We start from the raw sequence: 27,463 nt of genomic DNA, 5'->3' as shown, positions 1-27,463 counted from the left end.
CTGGGACTACAGGTGCATGCTACCATGCCCAGCTAATTTTTGTATTTTTTGTCGAGACAGGGTTTTGCCATGTTACCCAGGCTGGTCTTAAACCCCTAGGCTCATGCCATCTGCCTGCCTCAGCCTCCCAAAGTGTTGGGATTACAGGTGTAAGCCATCGCGCCTGGCTTGAAGTTGTTTTTAAAAGAAGAAAAAGCAAGTTTTCTATTAGTAAGTAAAGAACTTGATGTATCTGCCAACGATATTAACTTCCTTCTCTTTGTTCTCATTTATTAATTACCTTGCAAATAGAAAAATAGCCAGGTGCAGTGGCTCACCCCTCTAATCCCAAAACTTTGGGAGGCCAATGTGGATGGATTGCTTGAGCTCAGGAGCTTGAGACCAGCCTGGGCAACATGGCAAAACTCTCTCTACAAAAAATACAAAAATTAGCTGGGCATCATGGCATATGCCTGTGGTCCCAGCTACTTGGGAGGATGAGGTGAGAGAGGTGGAAGTTGCAGTGAGCCGAGATCGCACCACTGCCAGACCCTGTCTCAAAAAAAAAAAAAAAAAAAAAAAAAAAGGCCAGGTGCTGGGTCTCACACCTGTAATCCCAGCACTTCGGGAGGCCGAGGTGGGCAGATCACGAGGTTGAGATTGAGACTATCCTGGCCAACATGGTGAAACCCCGTCTCTACTAAAAATATATAAAAATGAGAGAGTGGGGATGTCCTGCTTCGGAGCGGGAATCTTCGTTGCGCCAGCGACTAAAAAGAGAATTAATTATGGGTGATGTTGAGAAAGGCAAGAAGATTTTTATTATGAAGTATTCCCAGTGCCACACTATTGAAAAGGGAGGCAAGCACAAGACTGGGCCAAATCTCCATGGTCTCTTCGGGAGGAAGACAGGTCAGGCCCCTGGATACTCTTACACAGCCGCCAATAAGAACAAAGGCATCACCTGGGGAGAGGATACACTGATGGAATATTTGGAGAATCCCAAGAAGTACATCCCTGGAACAAAAATGATCTTTGTCGGCATTAAGAAGAAGGAAGAAAGGGCAGACTTGATAGCTTATCTCAAAAAAGCTACTAATGAGTAATAATTGGCCACTGCCTTATTTATTACAAAACAAATGTCTCGTGACTTTTTTATGTGTACCATACTTTAATAGATCTCATACACCAGAATTCAGATCATGAATGATTGACAGAATATTTTGTTGGGCAGTCCTGATTTAAAACTAAGACTGGCTTGTGGTTAAATGAATATTTCAGTTTTTGAATTTTAATAGTAATTCCAATTCAGTAAATGCTATCACTGTTTACCCCTTCTAAAGATATGATTAGACTTTGTTATTAATGTTCAACTTTTCACAAAGATGGTGAGTGCCGTCTTAAAACTTACTGGAGATTGGTTTTATATTTAGATTTATATAGCTGGTTATGTGAATATATTTAAATACTGGGGAAATTCCTTCACTGTCTCAGAACCAAGCAAGATTCACCTGTGTTTTGTGTTCATTTGCCTCTTAAAGGCAAGGGTTGAAGATAAATAAGGTAGCAATGTCTAGAGTTTTGGCCTTAACGATGCCAATCTAATTATAATTTCCTGTATTTAAAATGGTTCCTTTTACTTATTGAAAGGCATTTTAGTATGGTTTATGTGTAATATTAAAGATTATTCAACACTTCTCACATCTTATAAATCTGTAAGGTCATATGCTTTTAAAATAGTAGCAAGTTAAACTTCACTCTTGAATTCTTTACAGTCTAAGTCAAACTAAGTTATAATTTAGGATTGTCTTTAAACAGCCATTCAGAAACATAAAACTGTAGCACTGTGTATTTGTGATTGGGAATGGTGCTTTTGCCAACTTAAAAGGATTAAAGGAGCGGAGATACACACAAATTTTAAAATTATGTGTGATCACAAGACTAAAGATAATTAAAAAGAAAACCACACACACACAAAATAAATAAATAAGTAAATAAATATATATATATAAATTAGCTGGACATGGTGGCACACGCCTGTAGTCCCAGCTACTCAGGAGGCTGAGGCAGGACAATTGCTTGAACCAGGGAGGTTGCAGTGAGCCGAGATTGCGCCACTGCACTCCAGCCTGGTGACAGAGCCAGACTCTGTCTCAAAGGAAAAAAAAAGTTAAAAAAAAAGAAAAATAATCTTGCTTTTTCTTAATTTTTTTTTTTTTTAATGGGGGGGGATCTCTTTGTTGCCCAGGCTGGTCTTGAACTCCAGGGTGCAAGTGATCCTCCCACCTTGGCCTCCCAAAGTGTTGAGATTACAGGTATAAACCACCATGTCCAGGATCCTTTAAAAAAAAAATTGAAATTTGTTTTAAAAGACAGGGCATCTCACCCTGTCACCCAGGATGGACTACAGTGCCACAATCATAGCTCACTGCAGCCTTGAACTCCTGGTCCCGAGAATTTCTCCTGATTCAGCCTCTCAGGCACATGCCACCATACCAGGTTAATTTGTAAATTTTTTTTTGTAGAGACAGGGTCTCAACTATGTTGCCCAGGTTGGTTTTGAATTCCTGGCCTCAATCCACCCTCCAGCCTTGGCCTCCCAAAGTGTTGGGATTACAGGCGCCAGTCACCACACTTGGCCCTTTTTCTTCTTGTAAAACAAATCAAAGTGCCAATCACTTCTAATTGCAAAATGAAAAAAAATCACTGCATAGAGCTCCCTCTAGTGTTGTGACAGTGCAATGTAAGCCATTTAATTCTCTTGTAAGTTTTACAGGTTTATCCACATTCAATACATTAATATATTAAGCTTTCATTTGGTATTGAATAATGTTTATTCCCTTACCAGACATCATGGTCCTAATTATATGGTATCTTATAATGTGAACAGCTACTACTCTTGAATGTATATCCTAAATAATACGGCATAGCGTAAACAGCTTCTCTCAACAATGTGCTGCTATCCAGTTCAGTTCGTATTATGCACAAAGCTAATGAAATGCTAATGAAGTAAACAGTTTAATGTATCTGACAACTGTGTTAACTTCTCTTTGTTCTCCTTATTTATGAATTTAAGAAAATAGCAATGTGAGGCAATCTGATTCCCACAAAAATGGCCTGAATATGTCAGGCAGGCAACTTTCTAACAGTTATCAACAGAGATATATTCAAGGATGTACACAGGCATAATTCCTTCAGATTTGAAATGTGATACTGGTTGACTGGGATTACAACACTAATATCATGAACATGCTAAGTCACTTTTCCTGTCCCATATATTGCCAATAGGTCATGGAAAAAGGATTCCCTGGTAAAGTAAGGTTAGGATATACTGGGTTAAACCAAACTAATCTGCTTTCATCTCAATCTCTGGTATGCTAATGTGCATCGTGAATCTCCAGTGCAGGACAGTTTGAAGCTTTTCCCCAACTTATTTGACTACGGAATTACTTTTTCACTCAGAATATCTAATGACATCTAAGGAAGCCAATGTTCAGTAAAACAGTTTGGGAAATGATGATCTAATCCAAACAAAGTTGCACCGGCTCCTTCGCTCTCATTGCAAATCTCTACCCTTGAATAGACATCCCTTCTCTGCATTTCCAGTATATCTTTCCCATTTGATAGGCCCTGGCTTTTTTCTAAGATCTCAGTGCTCTGGAATCTCAAATGCCCTGTAATCTTCTAGGCTTTTTTTCTTTCTCTTTTTTTTTTTTTTTTGAAATGAAAGGCCTCACATATTTATTACTGAACCCAGCCAACCAACGCATTCATAATAGATTCAGAGAGGAAAATACGTCGAACTCTCCAGAGAGTGGTGACATTTTCAGTTTGATATGGTAATGTGATCGTGACCTTCAGACAGCACAAATATATGTGCCATCTCATGTGCAATTCCTTATAGACCCAGCTTGGTTCTTCTCCAATGTCTCCTGTTGGAGTTGTACCTTATTTTATTTCCAGTTTTCATCCGAATCCACTGGGGAATGGGACGATTTTGCTTTTGTTTCTTGGCCAGGAATCGCTTAATCCTGAAAGTCTTGTGAGAAGACATGGCGAGAAGTGGAGGCAAGATCACACCACGATCGCGGAGAAAGGAAAAGAGGGGGCTCTTTTTCTTTTTTTTTAAAAGCAAGTGGCTTCACAGTTTATGACATCATACAAGGTATCAATCTCTTTATACTCCAAACCAATCATTTCATTCTTATTGAAATAGGAGATGCTGCTTTCAGTTTTTCACAGGCCTTATCTAAGGACTCACAGGGAATGCAGCCTGAAGCCTAGCTGGTAGACAAATAATAGTCTTAGGTTTAGACTTAGCTAAAAAATCAGACTACCTCAATCACCTCCAATGAAGGTAAAGGCCAAAAGGAAAGCACAATCAGACTCCGGGGAAGTTAGCTTGCAAATGCATTTGGAATTATACTGCAGTGTGATGGTACCCAGCCCTAGTGTGAAGTGAGGAAAAGGAGAGGAATGAGTAAGGCACAGAGGCAAAGAGAAAAAGGCAGCTTTTTGAATCCTCTCTAGTTGAATCCTCCCAGTACCAGCTTCAGTAATTGGTTAGAACCAGTTTAATTCCTAACAAACATAGAACACCCCAAACTAAGTGTGAATGATTAAAAAATCTATTTTGGATTATCTCTACTCTTCATTGTGATTCAGGATAATTAAGAACAGTATGTCAGCTGGGTGCGGTGGCTCACGCCTGTAATCCCAGCACTTTGGGAGGCTGAGGCAGGTGGATCACCTGAGGTCGGGAGTTCAAGACCAGCGTGACCAACATGCAGAAACCCCATCTCTAATTAAAAAATACAAAAATTAGCCAGGCACGGTGGCACATGCCTGTAATCCCAGCTACTCGAGAGTCTGAGGCAGGAGAATCGCTTGAACCCGGGAGGCGGAGGTTGAGGTGAGCTGAGATCGCACTGTTGCACTCCAGCCTGGGCAAAAAGAGCGAAACTCTGTCTCAAAAAAAAAAAAAAAAAAAAGAACAGTATGTCTGTTTCAGTCAGGGTACATAATACTTCTTTAAACTGTAGGGCGATCTGTTTTTCTCAAGTTATTTTGATACCTTCTCCCTGGAGCTAAATTTGAGAGAAAATCCCTTCAAAACATAATGCATTTTTAGGGATAGCAATGTTTGAATATTAAGTAAAAAACAACCAAGTGAATCAAGGCCTACCTTATTTTATATCACTGAATTTGTAAATTCTCTTAATAAAGCTGCATATACTCACAACTCAGTAATTTAAATTTGTAATAGAAATTTATAACCCAACTAAAAGAAATCCATTGTCACATAACTAAAATTATATAATCATTTATTTATAAAATAACAAAAATGTATGAATAGATCTGTTTATTGTACTGTGAAAAGGGTCTTGGTACATGAGAGAAACATTATATACTTTGAGGATAGCATTCAGAACTGTTACAACAAAAGACAAACTATAATTTTAAACTCAATCTTGATTTAAGGGAAAGGCTATAAATTATTGGCTGAAAAGCATTCAGCATGAACTCAGATTCTATATAACATATAAGCATGAAAGAGTACAAAAGATGTTGGAGTCCAGTAAGCCTATACCTAAATTAACTGTAAAGCTTCAAGGACTTTTTCTTTTTATATACTAGTTTTTTTCTGTGACAAGTTGATTTTATCTCCAAGACTTAAGGCCATTCCCTGTAAAGAAAAATGAAGATATTTATAATTACTTAAACTATGTACAATCAGTAGGTTATTCCATATTATTAAGCCCCGATTCAATGACACCATTATCAACAATAAAACCAAGGACATACCAAACAGACTCACCAAAACTTTGCTAGGTTAATTACCTTTTAGTGCTAGATTTTCAAGCAGTCACTAGATTTTTTTTTTTTTTTTTTTTGAGATGAAGTCTTACTCTGTCACTCAGGCTGGAGTGCAATGGCAAGATCTCGGCTCACTGCAACCTCCACCTCCTGGGTTCAAGCGATTCTCCTGCCTCAGCCTCCTGAGTAGCTGGGATTACAGGTGTGTGCTACCATGCCCGGCTAATTAGTCACTAGATTTACACCTTGGCTTTCAAAAAATTCTAGAGAACCCATTTCACAAACACCCCATAGGAATCAATCTGGTTTTAGGCAAATATCCCAGAATGAGGGGCCCAAAAGGTGAGAAATTTTAATGAGAAAAGTTATACTTCTATTCAGATAATATTATTGTTATATGTGTATATGCATGTAATGCTAAAAAGATATTACATATAGAAATAATAAAGTCATAAATTCCTCCCCCCTTGTCAGTCCAGAGATGCTCTCAAAAAAAAGGAATTGTTACCTGACTCTTTGCACGAATTCTTATATGGCCAGTAACAGCAGCATCTGGTCCCTGGTGAATTGGCTTCTCAATGCTGACATTTGCAAGTGCATCTTCACCAAATATGGAACGAGCATAAAGGTTGGCTGCCATAAAGCCACAATAACCAGAAAGGGCCTGGAAAAAAATGTGTGATAAATTCATTACTTTATCAGATACCTACATAGAGGCAAAACAGCATAGATGATTTTTTTTTTTCTTGAGACAGAGTCTCACTCTGTTGCCCAGGCTGGAGCTAGAGTGCAGTGGCGTGATCTCAGCTCACTGCAACCTCCCCCTCCCAGGTTCAAGCGATTCTCCTGCCTCATCCTCCCGAGTAGCTGAGATTACAGGCGTGCACCACCACACCTGGTTAATGTTTGTATTTTTAGTAGAGACTGCCAGGCTGGTCTTGAACTCCTGACCTCAAGTGATCTGCCCACCTAGGCCTCCCAAAATGCTGGAATTACAGATGTGAGCCACCACGCCTGGCCCCATAGGCTATTTATCACTTAAAACAGTACTTAAGTGGTGATGGTTACACAATCTTATGAGTTTGTCAAAACTCAACTATACATGTAAAAAGTGTGAATTTTACTGTGTATTATACCTCAATAAATCTGACGTTAAATAGTTCTTATTCTGATTTGTATTTATATATTCTGTTTACTTAACGTGCTTGACTGCCTCCCATATCAGACCTTAAGTGCCATGAAGGAAGAGACTACTTTTGTTGGACTCAGTATATGCTAAATAAACTAATATATAAATTAACACCTACCTGTTTGGTGGCAGACATTATTTTATTTATAAAATGAATATTATAACATTATAGAAATTTTACATAAAGAAAAAAAGTTCCTTAGAGCTCCAGCTTCATTTTTCTTTCTTTCTAGTTTTTTTCATACACACACAAACATAGCAAAAAGTATTAGAGCACATATATTTTAACCAACAATCAGAGCCCACGGAAGAGCTCATGGACATTTTCTAATCCAGTATTACAAATAAACGATTTTATTTAATTTATCTTTTTGAGACAGAGTTTCGCTCTGTCGCCCACGTTGGAATGCAGTGGTGCGATCTCGGCTCACTGCAATCTCCATCCCCTGGGGTTCAGGTGATTCTCCTGCCTCAATCTCCCAAGTAGCTGGGATTACAGGCATCCGGCATCACGCCTGGGTAATTTTTGTATTTTTAGTAGAGACGGGGTTTCACCATATTGGCCAGGCTGGTCTCAAACTCGTGACCTCAGGTGATCTGCCCGCCTCAGCCTCCCAAAGTGCTAGGATCACAGGAATGAGCCACCATGCGCAGCATAAACTATTTTAGAATGTGCCTCGAGCTGAATGGGGGAGAAGACTGAAAAGAAAACAAAAAAAATTAATCTGACTATTTGGTTGGGTCACTGCACTAGGAAAAAGTAGGACAGAATATTCCAATAGAAAGAGGTAAGCAGACTCAAACATTCCATGGGATAACCTCTTTTAGACACCCCAGAATGGCACTGCATGTTGAATAACAAAAATGTGCTAGAGGAAATACAGGAAGGCCAGGAACCTACTCTACTATTCCATCAGATTTCAGAATTTCCTAGTCAAATTTTACCTTTTCTGGAGTCAGGCATTTCATATTGGTTGACTTTAATATGTGCTGTAAGTAGTCATTTAAATCAATCATATTGGTGTTAACTGTCACCTGTAGAGAGGAAAAAAAGTCAAGGAGATCACAAATCTTACTATGAGAAAGCTGTGAATCACTGGTATGTGTTATTAAAAACTTGTTCCAACTCGTTTAGGTTGGAAAGAGTAGACACCAAGAAACTAAATAACATCTATAAAATCCAACAAGCTGTAGGTTGGTATCAGTACTTCCCAATAAAGATACCTTCACAGAGATTCAGTATGAAACACACAGAATATTTCTTTTTTTTTTTGAGACAGGGTCTCACTCTGTCACCCAGGCTAGAGTGCAGCAGCATGATTTCAGCTCACTGCAGCCTCAACCTCCCATGTTCAAGTGATCCTCCCACCTCAGTCTCCGAAGTAGCTGGGACTACAGGCATGCGCCACCACACTGGGCTAATTTTTGTTCTTTTTTGTAGAGATGAAGTTTCACCATTTTGCTCAGGCTGGTCTAGAACTCCTGAGCGTGAGCAATCTCCCTGCCTTGGCCTCCCGAAGTGCTGGGATTACAGGCATGATATATGCCCAGCCTCATATAGAATATTTCTAATAAAAGTCAAGGCTCCTCAACAGACCATGAACTTTCTAAAGCCTTTTTTGGGCACTAGATTAAATGGTAAACTCTTGGTCATACATAGAAGGGATGGAATATTATCTATAATGTCTAAACCTATCAGATTAGCTATAGAACTGCTACTCTAGTCAATTTATAACAGCAAATTACCAAACTACTTATAAGATTTTTAGTTAAGGCTAATCTGCAAGAACAGATACTGAAAGACTATTTGCTTTTCATGTTAAACACTTTTTAGCCAGATTAATTTTATTAGCAGACTCCTCAACAGCAGGCAAAAGGAGGAAAGATAAAGGAGTATAAGAAAATCTCCCAAGGACTAACTTTGTTTTCCCATTCAAATTCGGCCCACATCTGACGGAATTCTGCATCAGTGCAAGTTGCAGGCTGGATATAGTCCATGATGTCAATGTGAATATCACTGAGAACCACACAATTTCTGTCACTTGCTGCTCCAGAGACATCATAAACTGCAATTACACATACAAAAAGATTTGCAATCACTGGGGCAAACTTGAATTTAAGAAATCTTAATATCCAAATATCCAAATAACTACACTATTAACAGTAAGATTGTTTATATAATACTTATTAAGTACAGTGCTCTATTCTGCATGCTTTCCAAATATTACTTGTTTAATACTCCCATCAATTCTATTGACAGTATTATTATTTTCCATCTTACATAAGAGGAAATGAAAGCACAGAGAAGTTAAGTAAGTTGTTCCAGACCACACAACTGATAAGTGGTGGGGATAGGATTCAAACTCTGGCACACTTTGTTTTTTGTGGTTAAACAAATAATTCAATTCAGTGAGTACTTACATAGCAGTTGCAGCATACTAGGCACTGCAGTGGATATGCAAGTAGATGATGTTCCCATAGGAGGTGCTTAACTAATACTTTTGAATAAATATTGCTGACCCACACTACTTAATGATACAAGATTACTCATCCCTCAGTATTAACAGGGAATTGCTTCAAGGACTCCCTATGGATACCAAAATCTATAGATGTTCAAGTCCCTGATATTAAATGGCATAGTATTTGCATAACCTATACACATCTTCTCATATATTTTAAATCATCTCTAGCTTACTTATAGTACCTAATACAACATAAATGCTACGTAAATAATTACACTGTATTGTTTAGGATATAATGACAAGGAAAAAAATCTATATATGTTCAGTATAGACACAACCATCCATTTTTATTTCTTAAATATTTTTAGTTCGTGGCTGGTTGAAGACATGGATGTGGAACCCATGGATAAGATACAGAAGGCTGACTATATTTGCTTCTATGACCATCTCTTCCAAAGTAGAGAGTTATAATCTGATTGGAGCCTACATTCCTCTTTCTAGGCTCTTTTCTTGACATTCTTACACTTCAGAGAAAACTGAGGCTACCAAGAATAAGCTCCTTTAATTTCAGCCCCACATCTAAAAATAACTCTCTCTCGGAATCAACTCTCATATCCTTCCCTCTCATACATATCAGAGAAGTACTGCCTCTTTTCTTCAAGATGAATACTTCCTGCCATCTGTGATTCCTGCTTTGGTCCAGGACCCCACTCCAATCATTATCTCTTTCATTCTTATGTCTTTACTTTCCCATTCTCTACCTACTTTCTTCCCTTATAGTCTATAACAATACTTGAAGTTCTCTGTTATCTTCAAAAAATAAATCCTCACTTGTTCTTGCCTTCTCTTCTTGGTACTGCCCTTTCTTATTTCTATCAAAGCCAAGTTCCTACACTCAGAATAGTCTACACTACCTGTATTTCTTCATGTCGTATTTAGTCTTCAACCTACCACCAATGACCAAGATGTCCCATAAGAAATGTTTTAAAATCACTAATAGCCAAAACCAAAGGACCTCTCTTTCAGACTTTAATAACTAAAGTTATTTTACCTTGTGGAGCTTCAGGTTTCTCCTTACTTTTCTAACCACACTTCAGATACCTTTGTAGGCGATTCTCCTTTGACCAAGCTTTCAGTGTTGCTGTTTGCTTGGATTCTGTTTTCATATCTCCCCTCTTTTTAGTCTTTATGCTCTCTCCAGGTGATTTCTTCTATTCTTATGGCTTTTAAACAAATACTTATCTCTAGTTTATTTTTACTTATTTATTTATTTTTGAGACAGAGTCTCACTCTGTTGTCTAGGCTGGAGTGCAGTGGTGTGATCTTGGCTCAATGAACCTCTGTCTCATGGGTTCAAGCTATTCTCCTGCCTCAGCCTCCTGAGTTAGCTGGGACTACAGGCGTGCACCACTATGCCCAATTAATTTTGTATTTTTAGTAGAGATGGGGTTTCGCCATGTTGGCCAGGCTGGTCTTGAACTCCTGACCTCAGGTAATCCACCTGCCTCCGTCTCCCAAAGTGCTGAGATTACAGGCGTGAGCCACCACACCCAGCCTGTCTCTAGGTTAGACCTCTTGCTCGTGTCCCAGACTCACATCAAACTGTCCCTGAATATCTTTAGACACTTTAATACCGAACCTGCTCAAGATTTAACCTATTATGTTTCTCTAAAGTTTGCTCATCTCTCCTGAATTTCCTGTTTTGGTGATGACATAAACAACCCAATAAACCCAATCTGGAAATCTGAGGGTTACTCTAGCCACTTCCTCTTCAATCATTAACCGTATCTTTAACGTTATATTCATCCTTCTCTCCATTCCACTACTGTGTTGGCTCAAGTCCTCTGTCATCTCTCACTTGGGCTTCTATAATAGTCTACTAGTTAATCTTCCTGCCTCTTCCAAACAATCTTCTATAGTACTGCCACAAAAAGATGTAAGGCCATAAGTCATTCATTTGTAATTCCTCAATGTTTCCTCTCTCCACAGATAAAGTCTGAAATCCTTAGCATGACAAGTAAAATATGGCTCCCACTAACCTTCTGAACTTCATTTTTTTTCCTGCCATCATCCTCCAACCCATTCTGAACTCCAAGTATATCAAATCATTTTGCATTTGTTCTAACTGCATCCTTGTCTATCTGTAGTCTTCTACTGAGTACTTGCTCCTCCATGAAGCCCTTTCTAACCTTTTCTCCCAATCCCCCACCACTCTGAGAACTGACCAAATCCCTTTATGGATTCCTACCTTAGTACAGGTATACTTATTTATTTGTTTCACAGCACTTACCATTACATATTGCACATATTTATTTTATGTATCTGTTTTCCCTTACTCGACCATAATCTCTCATTTGTTCCTCACCATGGTAGCCCTATCCTTATGACAGAAATTGCAATAAAATAAGCTTATTGACTGAATGACTCTATACAAGCTAATCCCTAGGTCTGAGATGCCCTTGTGTGTGTAGCAACAAATGACTCAGGTAAAATATTATCCTTTGATAATATACCATCTTCCTTTATAAAGCCTTCCACACTGTTAGCATTTTTTTTTCTTAACCTCAAAGCATACAGTATATAAACCATCCTGTATTGTATTGGACTACAATTATATATTGCCTTAGCTAGCTCCTCCTTTTGCCTAACAGTTTCTTGAGGACAGTGACCCTATCTGGTTCATTTCTGTACATCCAGAACATAGTACAATGCCTGGTACCATAGAAAGTGTCTCATAAATTATGAATAAATGGATTTAGATCCTCTCCTCATACAATGTCCCCAGCTACTCACTATAGAAATTCTTCAGTAAAAATAGTCAAACATCACATGCCATAAAACAGCACCTTACCTATATTACCAAAAATTATTCCATTTTCTGTTGATGCTACTTTGACGTTAGCTTTAATATTTGCGAAATCATGAGGAGCAAGAGTCAAAGGAGATGGCTTTTCCACAAGTTTCAGATCCCCTGAAAGAGTTGGGATATGGTTAAAAAAAAATACACACACACACACACACACACACACACACACACACACATTAACCATAAAACCTTAAATGTATGCAGCTTAATAGTTTCTAGGAAAATAAGGACAAATATGAGAAGAGTATGAATCAAATATAATGAGGACAAAATAAAGAAACCACTTAACCATCCTTATTAACCATCACCATCAATACACATATTTTCTTTTAAAAGGTAATAGGCATCTCGGAGTAATTCCATATTTAATTTGTGGGAAGGGAGGATACTTTGAGCCTACCATTTATTTATTTATTTTGAGAAAGGGTCATGCTTTGTTACCTAGGCTGGAGTATAATTGCATGATCATAGCTCACTACAGCCTTGATCTTCCAGGCTCAAGCGATCCTCCTACCTCAGCCTCCTGAGTAGCTGGGACTACAGGAATGGCCCACCACAGCTGGCTAATTTTCTTGATTTTTTTGTAGAGATTGGGGTCATTTTATTTCAATGAATGAATGCAAACTTCTCAAAAAGCTTAGGTCTTAAACTGTACATTTCATTATGAAGAAAGATAAAACAATCTGCAAAAAGACTTGTAAATGGTTAAGAAACATGTTTTTTTATACAGCCATCAAGCTATGCTGAGGACAACAGGGCAAAAGTATGTTTTCCCCTTGATATCTTGAAGTTCCTTAACTCTTGCATAAGCCATATGAAATGTGATGGGGGTACTGCACTGTTCCCATATACAATTTTGTATTTTCCAACTTCAAAACCGGATGTGGAAGTAAGCAGTCTGACTCATGTGTCTTTATTAAGAAAAAAAAATACATCTCATATTGCTAAATGTGATATGATTTATTACTTTGGTCACATGTGGTATCTGACAGTTATGCATTCAGAAAATAACTTAGTTCTGTAATGAAGCAATTAGAAATAAACTAAGTGAGCTACCTGGTCAATCTTGACTTAAACAGCTTGTATTATATCTAGAAATACTGACATTTGCTATATTAAGCTTATTAAATGAATCCATCTGAATGTGCCAAAAGCATAAAAAAGTCAGTATGACAAGAGGTTCAGAAAACTGGAGTTTAAGGCAACTAAATGATAAATGAAAAACTAAGCTTTGATTCAAAATGTCAGAAAAGGTTCAAGAGAGAATTTTTATACTGAAACCTGTGCACCTCCCTTAATCTGTCATAAAGATCTACTATGTGACAATCTCTTTCCTGAATGGTAAATTTCCTCACCTAGTGTAGCTAATTCTAATGTGCAGTTCTGCAAAGTATCACTGGTTTGGTTCACAACGAGTACATCCAGGACAATATCATATTGGTTGACGTGAACATAAGCTTCTGCATATACAGGATCTGAGAAACCTGTCAACTGGGTAACCTGTCAAAATAAAAACAAAGACATGATAAAATGGCAGATGCAATTTCACCAAACATATCCTAGCCAAATGATTAAGTCTGGTAGGTTATTAACAGAGTTGCTTAGAAGTCATTTTGAGATAGGTAAAATAAAATTGTTTTGTAATGCAGAAATGGAAATTGAAACCAGAATATTAGAAATAACAGGTCCTAGAGTTTAAGATGATAGCCAGACATCTATTTGTTTTTAAGCTCAATAACTCAGTATAAGGTATTATATATGTTGACTTTTGAGCTTATAAGTTCAATAGCAGAAAAATGTTAAATATATTTAGCAAATACATTAAACATTATCCCAATTTAACCAACTAAATAAATTTGGATACACTTTCATTTAAATCCCTCAGTAAGTATCTAAACTCAATACTTGATCTATGAAACTCAGGATCCAAATAAAATCCAAATCATGTGGTAGTCTTTGCTCCACAAACTGAGGAACTAAACAGATTATATAGTAAGAAATGATTGTAATGCCACAAAGATAAAATTACAAATGCCCTCCCACTCCAAATTTAAACACACCCAAAGTATAGCACTTTAAAAATGTAATACTGTCACCAAAAGCATAGGCAATAAAAGAAAAAATAGATTAAACATCAAAATTAAACACTTTTGTGCATCAAATATTATCAACAGAATGAAAAGGCAACCTACAGAATGTAAGAAAATATTTGCAAATCATGTATCTGATAAGGGGATTAGTTTCCAGAATATAAGAACTCCTAAAATTCAAACCAAAAAACCAAACAACCCAATTTAAAAACAGGCACAGGACCTGAACAAACATTTCTCCAAAGAAGATATACGAATGGCCAATAAGCACAGGAAAAGACACTCAACATCACTAATCATTAGGAAAATGCAAATCAAAACCACAGTGAGATACCACTTCACATACCCATTAAGATGGCTATCATCAAAAAAACAAAACAAGTATTGGCAAGGATATGGAGAAATTGGAACTCTTGTGCACTGCTGGTAAGAATGTAAAATAGTGGGGGCGCCCAAGATGGCTGAATAGGAACAGCTCCAGCCTCCAGTTTCCAGCATGAGCGACACAGAAGATGGGTGATTTCTGCATTTTCAACTGAGGAACCAGGTTCATCTCACTGGGGCGTGTCAGACAGTCAATGCTAGTCCACAGGTGCAGCCCGACCAGCGAGAGCTGAAGCAGGGTGAGGCATCGCCTCACCTGGGAAGCGCAAGGGGAAGGGAATTCCTTTTCCTAGCCAAAGGAAATTGAGACACACAACATCTGGAAAAGCGGGTAACTCCCACCCTAATACTGCGCTTTACCAAGGGTCTTAGCAAAAGGCACACCAGGAGATTATACCCCACACCTGGCCTGGAGGGTCCCACGCCCACGGAGCCTCCCTCATTGCTAGCACGGCAAACCGGCAAACCGCAAGGCAGCAGCGAGGCTGGGGGAGGGGCGCCCGCCATTGCTGAAGCTTAAGTAGGTAAACAAAGCCGTCAGGAAGCTCGAATTGGTTGGAGCCCACACCACACTGAAGGAGGCCTGCCTGCTTCTGTAGACTCCACCTCTGGGGAATGTCTGCAGATGTAAATGTCCCTGTCTGACAGCTCTGAAGGGAGCAGTGGTTCTCCCAGCACGGAGGCCGAGACCTGAGAACGGACAGACTGCTTGCTCAAGTGGGACCCTGACCCCCAAGAAGCCTAACTGGGAGACATCCCCCACTAGGTGCAGACTGACACCTCACACCGCTCACGGCTGGGTACACCCCTGAGACGAAGTTTCCAGAGCAAGAATCAGACAGCAACACTTGCTGTTCTGCAATATTCTATATTCTGCAGCCTCTGCTGCTGATACCTAGGCAAACAGGGTCCGGAGTGGACCTCAAGCAAACTCCAACAGACCTGCAGCTGAGGGTCCTGACTGTTAGAAGGAAAACTAACAAACAGAAAGGACACCCACACTAAAACCCCATCAGTACGTCACCATCATCAAACACCAAAGGTAGAGAAAACCACAAAGATGGGGAAAAAGCAGTGCAGAAAAGCTGGAAATTCAAAAAATCAGAGCGCATCTCCCCCTCCAAAGGAACGCAGCTCATCGCCAGCAATGGAACAAAGCTGGATGGAGAATGACTTTGATGAATTGAGAAGAAGGCTTCAGTCGATCTTCTCAGAGCTAAAGCAGGAACTATGTCACCAGCGCGAAGAAACTAAAAACCTTGAAAAAGGAATGGATGAATGGATAACTAGAATAACCAATGCAGAGAAGGCCTTAAAAGAACTGATAGAGATGAAAACCATGACACGAGAACTACGTGACAAATGCACAAGCTTCAGTAACCGACTTGATCAACTGGAAGAAATAATATCAGTGATTGAAGATCAAATGAATGAAATGAAGCAAGAAGAGAAGTGTAGAGAAAAAAGAGTGAAAAGAAATGAACAAAGCCTCCAAGAAATATGGGATTATGTGAAAAGACCAAATCTATGTCTGATTGGTGTGCCTGAAAGTGATGGGGAAAATGGAACCAAGTTGGAAAACACTCTGCTGGATATCATCCAGGAGAACTACCCCAACCTAGTAAGGCAGGTCAACATTCAAATTCAGAGAACGCCACAAAGATATTCCTCGAGAACAGCAACTCCAAGACACATAATTGCCAGATTCACCAAAGTTGAAATGAAGGAAAAAATGTTAAGGGCAGCCAGAGAGAAAGGTAGGATTACCCACAAAGGGAAGCCCATCAGACTAACAGCAGATCTCTCGGCAGACACTCTACAAGCCAGAAGAGAGTGGGGGCCAATATTCAACATTCTTAAAGAAAAGAATTGTCAACCCGGAATTGCATATCCAGCCAAACTAAGTTTCATAAGTGAAGAAGAAATAAAATCCTTTACAGACAAGAGATTTTGTCACCACCAGGCCTGCCCTACAAGAGATCATGAAGGAAGCACTAAACATGGAAAGGAACGACCAGTACCAGCCATTGCAAAAACATGCCAAAATGTAAAGTCCATCGATGCTAGGAAGAAACTCATCAACTAACGAGCAAAATAACCAGCTAATATCACAATGACAGGATCAAGTTCACATATAACAATATTAACCTTAAATGTAAATGAACTAAATGGTCCAATTAAAAGACACAGACTGGCAAATTGGATAAAGAGTCAAGACCAATCAGTGTGCTGTATTCAGGAGACCCATCTCACATGCAGAGACATACATAGGCTCAAAATAAAGGGATGGAGGAAGATCTACCAAGCGAATGGAAACAAAAAAAAAAAGCAGGAGTTGCAGTCCTAGTCTCTGATAAAACAGACTTTAAACCATCAAAGATCAAGAGACAAAGAAGGCCATTATATAATGATAAAGGGATCAATTTACCAGGAAGAGCTAACTATCCTAAATATATATGCACCCAATACAGGAGCACCCATATTCATAAAGCAAGTCCTTAGAGACTTACAAAGAGACTTAGACTCTCATACAATAATAATGGGAGGAGACTTTAACACCCCACTGTCAACATTAGACAGATCAACAAGACAGAAAGTTAACAAGGATGTCCAGGAATTGAACTCAACTCTGCACCAAGCAGACCTAATAGACATCTATAGAACTCTCCACCCCAAATCAACAGAATATACATTCTTCTCAGCACCACATTGCACTTATTCCAAAACCGACCACATAGTTGGAAGTAACGCACTCCTCAGCAAATGTACAAGAACAGAAATTATAACAAACTGTCTCTCAGACCACAGTGCAATCTAACTAGAACTCAGGACTAAGAAACTCAATCAAAACTTCTCAACTACATGGAAACTGAACAACCTGCTCTTGAATGACTACTGGGTACATAACGAAATGAAGGCAGAAATAAAGATGTTCTTTAAAACCAATGAGAACAAAGATACAACATACCAGAATCTCTGGGACACATTTAAAGCAGTGTGTAGAGGGAAATTTATAGCACTAAATGCCCACAAGGGAAAGCAGGAAAGATCTAAAACTGACACCCTAACATCACAATTAAAAGAACTAGAGAAGCAAGAGCAAACACATTCAAAAGCTAGCAGAAGGCAAGAAATAACTAAGATCAGAGCAGAACTGAAGGAGATAGAGACACAAAAAACCCTCCAAAAAAATCAATGAATCCAAGAGCTGTTTTTTTTGAAAAGATCAACAAAATTGATAGACCGCTAGCAAGACTAATAAAGAAGAAAAGAGAGAAGAATCAAATAGATACAATAAAAAATGATAAAGGGGATATCACCACCAACCCCATAGAAATACAAACTACCATCAGAGAATAGTATAAACACCTCTATGCAAATAAACTAGAAAACCTAGAAGAAATGGATAATTTCCTGGATACTTACACTCTGCCAAGACTAAACCAGGAAGAAGTTGAATCCCTGAATAGACCAATAGCAGGCTCTGAAATTGAGGCAATAATTAATAGTAGCCTACCCACCAAAAAAAGTCCAGGACCAGATGGATTCACAGCTGAATTCTACCAGAGGTACAAGAAGGAGCTGGTACCATTCTTTCTGAAACTATTCCAATCAATAGAAAAAGAGGGAATCCTCCCTAACTCATTTTATGAGGCCAACAGCATCCTGATACCAAAGCCTGGCAGAGACACAACAAAAAAAGAGAATTTTAGACCAATATCCCTGATGCACATCCATGCAAAAATCCTCAATAAAATACTGGCAAACCAGATCCAGCAGCACATCAAAAAGCTTATCCACCATGATCAAGTGGGCTTCATCCCTGGGATGCAAGGCTGGTTCAACATACGCAAACCAATAAACGTAATCCAGCATATAAACAGAACCAACGACAAAAACCACATGATTATCTCAATAGATGCAGAAAAGTCTTTTGACAAAATTCAACAGCCCTTCATGCTAAAAACTCTCAATAAATTCGGTACTGATGGAACGTATCTCAAAATAATAAAAGCTATTTATGACAAACCCACAGCCAATATCATACTGAATGGGCAAAAACTGGAAAAATTCCCTTTGAAAACTGGCACAAGACAGGGATGCCCTCTCTCACCACTCCTATTCAACACAGTGTTGGAAGTTCTGGCTAGGGGAATCAGGCAAGAGAAAGAAATCAAGGGTATTCAGTTAGGAAAAGAAGAAGTCAAATTGTCCCTGTTTGCAGATGACATGATTGTATATTTAGAAAACCCCATCATCTCAGCCCAAAATCTCCTTAAGCTGATAAGCAACTTCAACAAAGTCTCAGGATACAAAATCAATGTGCAAAAACCACAAGCATTCTTATACACCAGTAACAGACAGAGAGCCAAATCATAAATGAACTCCCATTCACAATAGCTTCAAAGATAGTAAAATACCTAGGAATCCAACTTACAAGGGATGTGAAGGACCTCTTCAAGGAGAACTACAAACCACTGCTCAGTGAAGTAAAAGAGGACACAAACAAATGGAAGAACATACCATGCTCATGGATAGGAAGTATCAATATTGTGAAAATGGCCATACTGCCCAAAGTAATTTATAGATTCAATGCCATCCCCATTAAGCTATCAATGACTTTCTTCACAGAATTGGAAAAAAGTGCTTTAAAGTTCATATGGAACCAAAAAAGACCCCGCATTGCCAAGACAATCCTAAGCCAAAAGAGCAGAGCTGGAGGCATCACACTACCTGACTTCAAACTATACTACAAGGCTACAGTAACCAAAACAGCATAGTACTGGTACCAAAACAGAGATACAGACCAATGGAACAGAACAGAGCCCTCAGAAATAATACCACACATCTACAGTCAGCTGATCTTTGACAAACCTGAGAGAAACAAGAAATGGGGAAAGGATTCCCTATTTAATAAATGGTGCTGGGAAAATTGGCTAGCCACAAGAAGAAAGCTGAAATTGGATCCTTTCCTTACTCTTTGTGCGAAAATTAATTCAAGATGGATTAGAGACTTAAATGTTAGACCTAAAACCATTAAAACCCTAGAAGAAAACCTAGGTAATACCATTCAGGACATAGGCATGGGCAAGGACTTCATGTCTAAAACACCAAAAGCAATGGCAACAAAAGCCAAAATTAGCAAATGGGATATAATTAAACTAAAGAGCTTCTGCACGGCAAAAGAAACTATCATCAGAGTGAACAGGCAACCTACAGAATGGGAGAACATTTTTGCAATCTACTCATCTGACAAGGGGCTAATATCCAGAACCTACAAAGAACTCAAACAAATTGACAAGAAAAAAGCAAACAAACCCATCAAAAAGTGGGCAAAGGATATGAACAGACACTTCTCAAAAGAAGACATTCATACAGTCAACAGACACGTGAAAAAATGCTCATCATCACTCGCCATCAGAGAAATGCAAATCAAAACCACAATGAGATACCATCTCACACCAGTTAGAATGGCAATCATCAAAAACTCAGGAAACAACAGGTGCTGGAGAGGATGTAGAGAAATAGGAACACTTTTACACTGTTGGTGGGATTGTAAACTAGTTCAACCATTGTGGAAAACAGTGTGGCGATTCCTCAAGGATCTAGAACTACAAATACCATTTGACCCAGCCATCCCATTACTGGGAATATACCCAAAGGATTATAAATCATGCTGCTATAAAGACACATGCACACGTATGTTTATTGCGGCACTACTCACAATAGCACAGACTTGGAATCAACCCAAATGTTCATTAGTGACAGACTGGATTAAGAAAATGTGGCACATATACACCATGGAATACTATGCAGCCATAAAAAAGGATGAGTTCATGTCCTTTGCAGGGACATGGATGCAGCAGGAAACCATTATTCTCAGCAAACTATCGCAAGAACAGAAAACCAAACATCGCATGTTCTCACTCTTAGGTGGGAACTGAACAATGAGATCACTTGGACACAGGAAGGGGAACATCACACACAGAGGCCTATTGTGGGGTTGGCGGAGGGGGGAGGGATAGCATTAGGAGATATACCTAATGTAAATGATGAGTTAATGGGTGCAGCACACCAACATGGCACGTGTATACATATGTAACAAACCTGCACGTTGTGCACATCTACCCTAGAACTTAAAGTATAAAAAAAAAAAAAAATTAATAAAAAAAAGAAAAAAAGAATGTAAAATAGTGTAACTACCATGAAAAACATCATGGAAGTTCCTCAAAAAATTAAAAGTACAATTACTATATGATCCAGCAATTCTGCTTCTAGATATATACCCAAAAGAACTAAAAGCAGGGACTTGAACAGATATTTGTACATCTGTGTTAACAGCGGCATACTTCACAGTAACCAAAAGGCAATCCACGTATCCAGGGATGGGTATATGGATAAACAAAATGTGGCATATACTTACAAGGTAGTATTATTTAGCCTTAATAAGGAAGGCATTTCTGATACATGCTATAAAATGAATGAATCTTGAATACATTATACTGAGTGAAATAAGCCAGCCACAAAAGGAAAAATACTGTCTTGTTCCACTTCTATGAGGTACTTAAAATTGTCAAGATCACAGAGACAGAAAGTAGAATGGTGACTGGGAGTAAGTAGGGGTTGAGGGGAAATAGGAATGAGGAGTTATTATTTAATGGACATAGTTCCAGCTTTGCAAGATGAAAACAGTTCTGGAGATAGCTGCATAACAATGTGAATTTAATTAATGCCACAGAACGGTACACTTACAAATGGGTTAAAATGGCAAATCTTTTGCAACTTTAACTACAATTCAAAAAAACTAAAAAAATTTTATAAATGTAGTATTATTGATATTGATTTCCAATTTTAAGGGAGAGAAATTGTTTTAGTAGTTCCAATTCTGCTACCGACCTTATCTTAAACAAAAGCAACGTAAGACTGTTCAGTCTAATAGATGAGTCATTAAACGATATCACTGATTCTTCAATTTATGTATTTAAGAGAGAAGAATCATTTTCCTAATAAAATTCTATATGGAACTCAGTATATTAAGAATATAAAAGTAGAATTGCTCTGTTTAAAGTAGCAGAGAATAAAAGAGAAGGTGAGGTCAAGGTGTGGGAAGAGGCCAGGGCTGTTGCCTGTTCAGCTTCCCTTTAAAAACCTCAGTTAACCTTTAAGGATCCCCTTCCCTCAACTTCTATTTATTGGTCTATGATTCCACACACAACTGGATCGAGTTAAACCATCTGATGGACTTACAGTACTATCACGTATAGTAGTAAGGTACTTCATCAGCTTTTGAGTTTCAAGTGAGGTTTAATGGACCTATCACAGTGACTTGACAAAATAGTTATCTTTCTTTTAAAAATAGCAGGACTAACAACTTCCTTAAGGAGCCAATTTAAGTAATTTAGAGTCTATCAGACATTTTGTTACCTTATTCAGTTTAGATGCTAGGGGATCTGCTGCCTCTTTCCTCTGTGTGTTACCCATTGCTGCCAGCAAACTCAGCTGAAACTGATCTTCCTTGCAGTTCATTTCATTCTTAGCAGTTAGTTGCATGAAGGAAATGGGGTCATCAGGCTGTACTGTCACATTCCTCTTTTCAGATTCTTTCTGTGTTGAGAATACAACAAAGTCTCTCTTTAATATGAAAAGATAGTTTTTAGAGGACTTTAACAGAGACAGCCCTCACATATAAAGACAAAAATCAACAAAACAACAAGAAAACCCACAAAGCACTTTTTCTTTTTCTTTCTTTTTTCTTTTTTTCCCTGAGACAGGGTCTTACTCTGTTGCCCAGGCTGGAGTGCAGTGGTGTGATCACAGCTCACTGCAGCCTCAAACTCTTAGATTCAAGCAATACTTCCTCCTCAGCCTCTCAAGTAGCTGGGATGACAGGCACATATCACTATGCCTGGCTAATTCTCTCATTTTTTGTTGAGATGGGCTTGCTATGTTGCCCACACTGGTCTCGAACACCTGGCCCCAAGGAGTCCTCCTGCCTCAGCCTCCCAAAGTGCTGGGATTACAGGCGTGAGCCACTGCACCCAGAGACACAAAGTGCTTTTGTTGCCTCATCATATATACCTTACCTTTTGGGATAATTTCTCTTCTTCTAGTTTAGCAGATAACATGTGAGAAAGGGACTGTCGGCATTCCTTATTGAAAATGTCATTCATTAAAGGTGAACATTCAGACAAGACCTTGAGGCACAGGGAAATTCGATCCACATCATCATCAGTAATTGGCTTCTTAGGAAGAGAAGATTTTCCCAAATGCAGGATAGTAGCCATGAGCAACATAGCCTCAGCAACAAAAGACTAAGAAAGTAGAGAAATGGGTTACTGATACTGTCGTGATTCTCAGATTGCAATCATGTCACTTCATTATAACTCAAAATCTAAATTTTCACTTCACCTGAATAGGACTTCAAATTCTTTGGATTTTATGTCCATATCTGTTTTTGCATTCTTCTCCTTCCTTTCTACTCTTAACTGCCACTCTCTAAGACCTGCATTAATCCTCAATTAGAGACAGCAGCGGCTTTTTAACTGTTTTCCTTTGCTCCAGTCCTTCTCTGTAACCACTTCACATGCTGATACTGTCCTTTTTAATCCCAACTACAGAAAAGTTAAAAGAATGATACACTTTACCAACTATTAACATTTTGCCACATCTGCTTACCTATTCTATATATGTACACTTATCTTTTTGGCTGACATACGAAAAAGTCTTCACCTCAAAAATACTTTAGCATTCATCTCCTAAGAGTCAGAACAGTTTCCTACAAACCACAATTTCATTTTCTCACCTGAAAAATTCAACAATCCCAAAATACAGCTTCTATACTCTGAATTCAAATAAATCTCCCTAAATTGTCTTAAAAGTGTTTTTATTTTTTAAATTCAGGATCAGCTTCATGCATTTTATTTGATTGTTCTCTTTCATCCCTCTTAATCTAGACCAGTTCTCTGCCTTTTTGTTTTTAATCACACTAACTTTTTTAAATAACCGAGGCCTGTTGTTTTATAGAATATCCCACACTTTTGATTATAATACCAGATAGGTGATGTTTTGTATTTCACATTGTATTGCATCATAAGGTACCTAAAGTTAGGCTGTTCAATTATTGGTGCTAAGTGTGATCACCTGATGCTGCCATCTTAATTTTTATACTGTACCAATCATTTCACTCCCCATGTAAATACCTTTAATGAATGTCAGCCTTCACACCGAAGTTCGTATTACTTAGCCTGCTATTCAAAGTCTTCCACAAGTGATTGCAACTTACTTTTTTAGTCTCTGTAGCATTATCCTGACACATATGCTCTATGCCCTTGCCAAACTGCCTTTGGCTGAGTATTGATCTGCACACATGCATGAAAAACTACTGGAGGCCTGGGGAAAAACCAGCAGAAGAGTAAGTATATATCCTCCAAGCTTGGATACTGTCTCCAAAAGGAGAGGAAAGAGAGGAGGGGACAGAAAATAAATCTGAGGAAATGACTGAAAATTTCCCAAACTGATGGAGATATAAACCTGCAAACCCAACAAGCTCAGTGAACAAGTACAACAAACATGAAGAAAACCACACTAAGGCACATCCTAATCAAACTACTGAAACCCAGTGAAAAGGAGAAAATTTAAGACCAGTGGAAGATATACACACACACACTCCACCCAGGGAGATAAGAACGACAGCAGACTTCTCACCAAAAAGCCAGAAGACAAGGGAGCTTTATCTTTACACTACTGGAAAAAAACCAGAAAACTTAGAATCCTATACCCACAAAGGTAACTTTCAAAAGCGTACAAAAAATAGACTTTTTCCAGACAAAAACTAGTAGAATCTGTTGCCAACAAATCTGCACTATAAGAAAAGTTAAAGCAAATTCTTTAGGCAAAAGATATATGATACCAGAAACTCAGTCCTACACAAAGAAATGAAGAATGTTGGAAATGGCATAAATGAAGGAGTGCCAGTGAAATCATAAGCAATCAAACTTCTTGTACCAAACAGTGCAAACATTATTAACTTGGTATGTTACAAGAAACTGGCTCTTCTAAGCAGATATCCGTAAACATTCTCAACTTCCAGAAGTGACACAACCAGGAGAGGAAAGCAAATTCAACTTTGAGATAAAAAAATATTGGAGGTTTTTAAAAAACATACTTTAAAGATTACACTGGCCAGACCTGAATAAATGCCCACAAGAGAGTTACAAAATAAATTACTGCTCATAAATCAAATCAATTGACAAGGGATAATATACCTTGTAAATTACCTGGCTCTCATTTATGGCTTTTCTTATAATGGAATTAAAACAAAAACAAAAAAAAACCTGGCCAGGCACGGTGGCTCACGCCTGTATGTAATCCCAGCACTTTGGGAGGCCAAGGTGGGCAGATCACCTGAGGTCAGGAGTTCGAGACCAGCCTGGTCAACATGGTGAAACCCCAGTCTCTACTAAAAATACAAAAAAAATTAGATGGCCATGGTGGCAGGTGCCTATAATCCCAGCTACTCAGGAGGCTGAGCCAGGAGAATCGCTTGAACCCAGGAGGCAGAGGTTGCAGTGAGCTGAGATCACGCCACTGCACTCCAGTCTGGGCAACAAGAGTGAGACTCCATCTAAAAAAAAATTTTTTTTTAGACCAAGCTGTTAGTCTCCAAAAACCAAGGAAATACGAATGATGTGAGTGAAACTGTTTCAATTTACAAACCTGCTGTTTTAGATAACCAACATAATATAAAGCTGAAGGAATCAAAAGGAGTCCCATTTATACAGGCCCAATTTGAATGTCAGAAATTGCTGTGGTAGGACATTGTAACCAACTCTGCCCTACTACCACAAATGTTCTGTGGATTCTGTTTCTTAAATAATAAGAGTTGAAACAACTTGATCTGTGGCTGCAGAATGGATGTTGTGTTAGCAGGCATGAAAACATTAATTTCTTTCTACATCTCCATCAGAGCCCTTGGGTGACCAGCGAAACTGTCAATGAACAGTAATATTTTAAAAAGGAGTCTTTTATTTCTGAGCAGTAGGTCTCAATGGTGAGCTTAAAATACTTAGTAAACCATCCTGTAAAGAGGATGTGCTGACATCCAGGCTTTGTTGTTCCACTGACAGAGCACAGACAGAGTAGATTAAGCATAATTCTTTTTGTTTTTTTTTTTTTTGTTGAGACAGAGTCTCACCCTGTTTCCCAGGCTGGAGTGCAGTGGCGCAATCTCAGTTCACTGCAACCTCTGCCTCCTGGGTTCAAGCGATTCTCCTGCCTCAGCCTCCCCTGTAGCTGGGACTACAGGTGCCTGCTACTACGCCCAGCTAATTGATTAAGCATAATTCTTAAGAGCCCTAGGATTTTCAAAATGGGAAATGAGCAATGACTTCAACTTGGTCACTGGTTGTATTAGCCCTTACCAAGAGTCAGCCTATTCTTTGAAGCCAGGCACTGACTTCTCCTCTCTAGCTACCAAAGTCCTAGATGGCACATTCTTCCAATATAAGGTTGTTTAGTCTACACTGAAAATGTGTTGTTTAATGTGGTCACCTTCACCAATGATCTTAACTAGCTCTTCCAGATAACTTCCTACAGCTTCTCCATTAGGACTTGCTACTTCATGTCAAATTTTTACGTTATGAAGATAAGCTTCTTTCCTTAAACCTCACGAACCAACCTCTGCTAACTTCTAACTCTTCTTCTGAAGCTTCCTTACCTCTCTCGGCCTTCATGAAATTGAAGAGAGTTAAGATCTTAGTCTGAATTAGGCTTTTGGCTTAAGGGAATCTTGTGGCTGGTTTGATCTTCTATCCATACCACTCAAACTTGCTATCAGCAACAAAGCAATTTAACTTTCTTTCTTCCTTTTTTTTTTTTCTTGAGACGGAGTCTTGCTCTGTCTCCCAGGCTGGAGTGGAGTGGCGTGATCTCAGCTTACCGCAACCTCCACCTCCCAGGTTCAAGCAATTCTCCTGCCTCAGCCTCCCGAGTAGCTGGGATTACAGGCGCCCATCACCACATCCAGCTAATTTTTTTATTTTTAGTAGAGACAGAGTTTCACCATGTTGGCCAGGCTGGTCTCGAACTCCTGACCTCATGATCCGCCCGCCTCGGCCTCCCAAAGTGATGGGATTACAGGCGTGAGTCACCACGCCCAGCAGCTGTTTCTCTTTCTTATCATTCCTATGTTCACTGGAGTAGCACTTTTACTTCCTTTAAGAGCGTTTCCTTTGCATGCACAATTTGGCTACCTACTTGGCAAAAGCCGCCTAGCTTTTGGCTTACCTCAGCTTTTGACATGCCTTCCTCATTAAGTTTAATTATTTCTCACTTCTGATTTAAAGTGAAAGACATGTGACTCTTCCTTTCACTTAGAAGCCATTGTAGGATTATTAACCAGCCTAATTTCAATATTGTGGTATCTCAGGGAGTAGGGAGGCCCAAGGAGAAGGAGAGAGATGGGGTAACAGCCAGTTGGTGGAGTAGTCGGAACATACACACAACAATTATTGATTACGTTTACTGTTTTATATGGGAATGGTTCCTGGCATCACAAAACAACTATGGTAATAACATTTTAAAGATCACTGATCACAGATCACCATAATAGATGTAATAATAATGAAAAAGTTTGAAACATTGTGAGAATTACCGAAATGTAATACAGACATATGAA

The 27,463-nt window shown here is 38.8% G+C and overlaps 2 protein-coding genes and 1 pseudogene across 5 annotated transcripts in view; 1 reads left to right on the top strand and 2 right to left on the bottom strand.

The window, feature by feature from the left end:
• The first annotated feature begins 767 nt into the window (after positions 1 to 767).
• Positions 768 to 1,185, top strand: LOC111555014 (cytochrome c-like). Its single transcript, XM_023230778.3, has one exon. The coding sequence runs from the start codon at positions 768 to 770 to the stop codon at positions 1,083 to 1,085; it is 318 nt and encodes a 105-aa protein (XP_023086546.2). The 3' UTR covers positions 1,086 to 1,185.
• Positions 1,186 to 3,696: 2,511 nt separating this feature from the next.
• On the bottom strand, positions 3,697 to 4,657 carry LOC111555013 (annotated as a pseudogene). Its single transcript, XR_002735390.2, has one exon. The product of XR_002735390.2 is annotated as a 60S ribosomal protein L39 pseudogene (transcript).
• A 625-nt stretch (positions 4,658 to 5,282) lies between these two features.
• The window catches only part of COPB1 (COPI coat complex subunit beta 1), a 49,738-nt gene continuing 27,557 nt past the window's right edge, over positions 5,283 to 27,463 (bottom strand). For all 3 annotated transcript variants that reach the window (XM_023230774.2, XM_023230775.2, XM_023230776.2), the window contains 8 exons: positions 22,872 to 23,099; positions 22,213 to 22,392; positions 13,669 to 13,813; positions 12,299 to 12,418; positions 8,906 to 9,051; positions 7,931 to 8,020; positions 6,305 to 6,460; positions 5,283 to 5,665 (listed from right to left, as the gene is read on the bottom strand). In XM_023230774.2, coding sequence (XP_023086542.1) covers positions 5,606 to 5,665; positions 6,305 to 6,460; positions 7,931 to 8,020; positions 8,906 to 9,051; positions 12,299 to 12,418; positions 13,669 to 13,813; positions 22,213 to 22,392; positions 22,872 to 23,099 — 1,125 coding nt within the window. In that variant the 3' untranslated portion in view covers positions 5,283 to 5,605. The remainder of the gene's footprint in view (positions 5,666 to 6,304; positions 6,461 to 7,930; positions 8,021 to 8,905; positions 9,052 to 12,298; positions 12,419 to 13,668; positions 13,814 to 22,212; positions 22,393 to 22,871; positions 23,100 to 27,463) is intronic.

This window comes from Piliocolobus tephrosceles, chromosome 13 (assembly GCF_002776525.5).
Source record: "Piliocolobus tephrosceles isolate RC106 chromosome 13, ASM277652v3, whole genome shotgun sequence".
Classification (NCBI taxonomy): Eukaryota; Metazoa; Chordata; class Mammalia; order Primates; family Cercopithecidae; genus Piliocolobus; species Piliocolobus tephrosceles.
This window is presented reverse-complemented; position numbering and strand designations above follow the sequence as displayed.

Excerpts from the sequence above, each read along its gene's own strand:
- LOC111555014 (XM_023230778.3), top strand. The coding sequence starts at position 768 with ATGGGTGATGTTGAGAAAGGCAAGAAGATTTTTATTATGAAGTATTCC.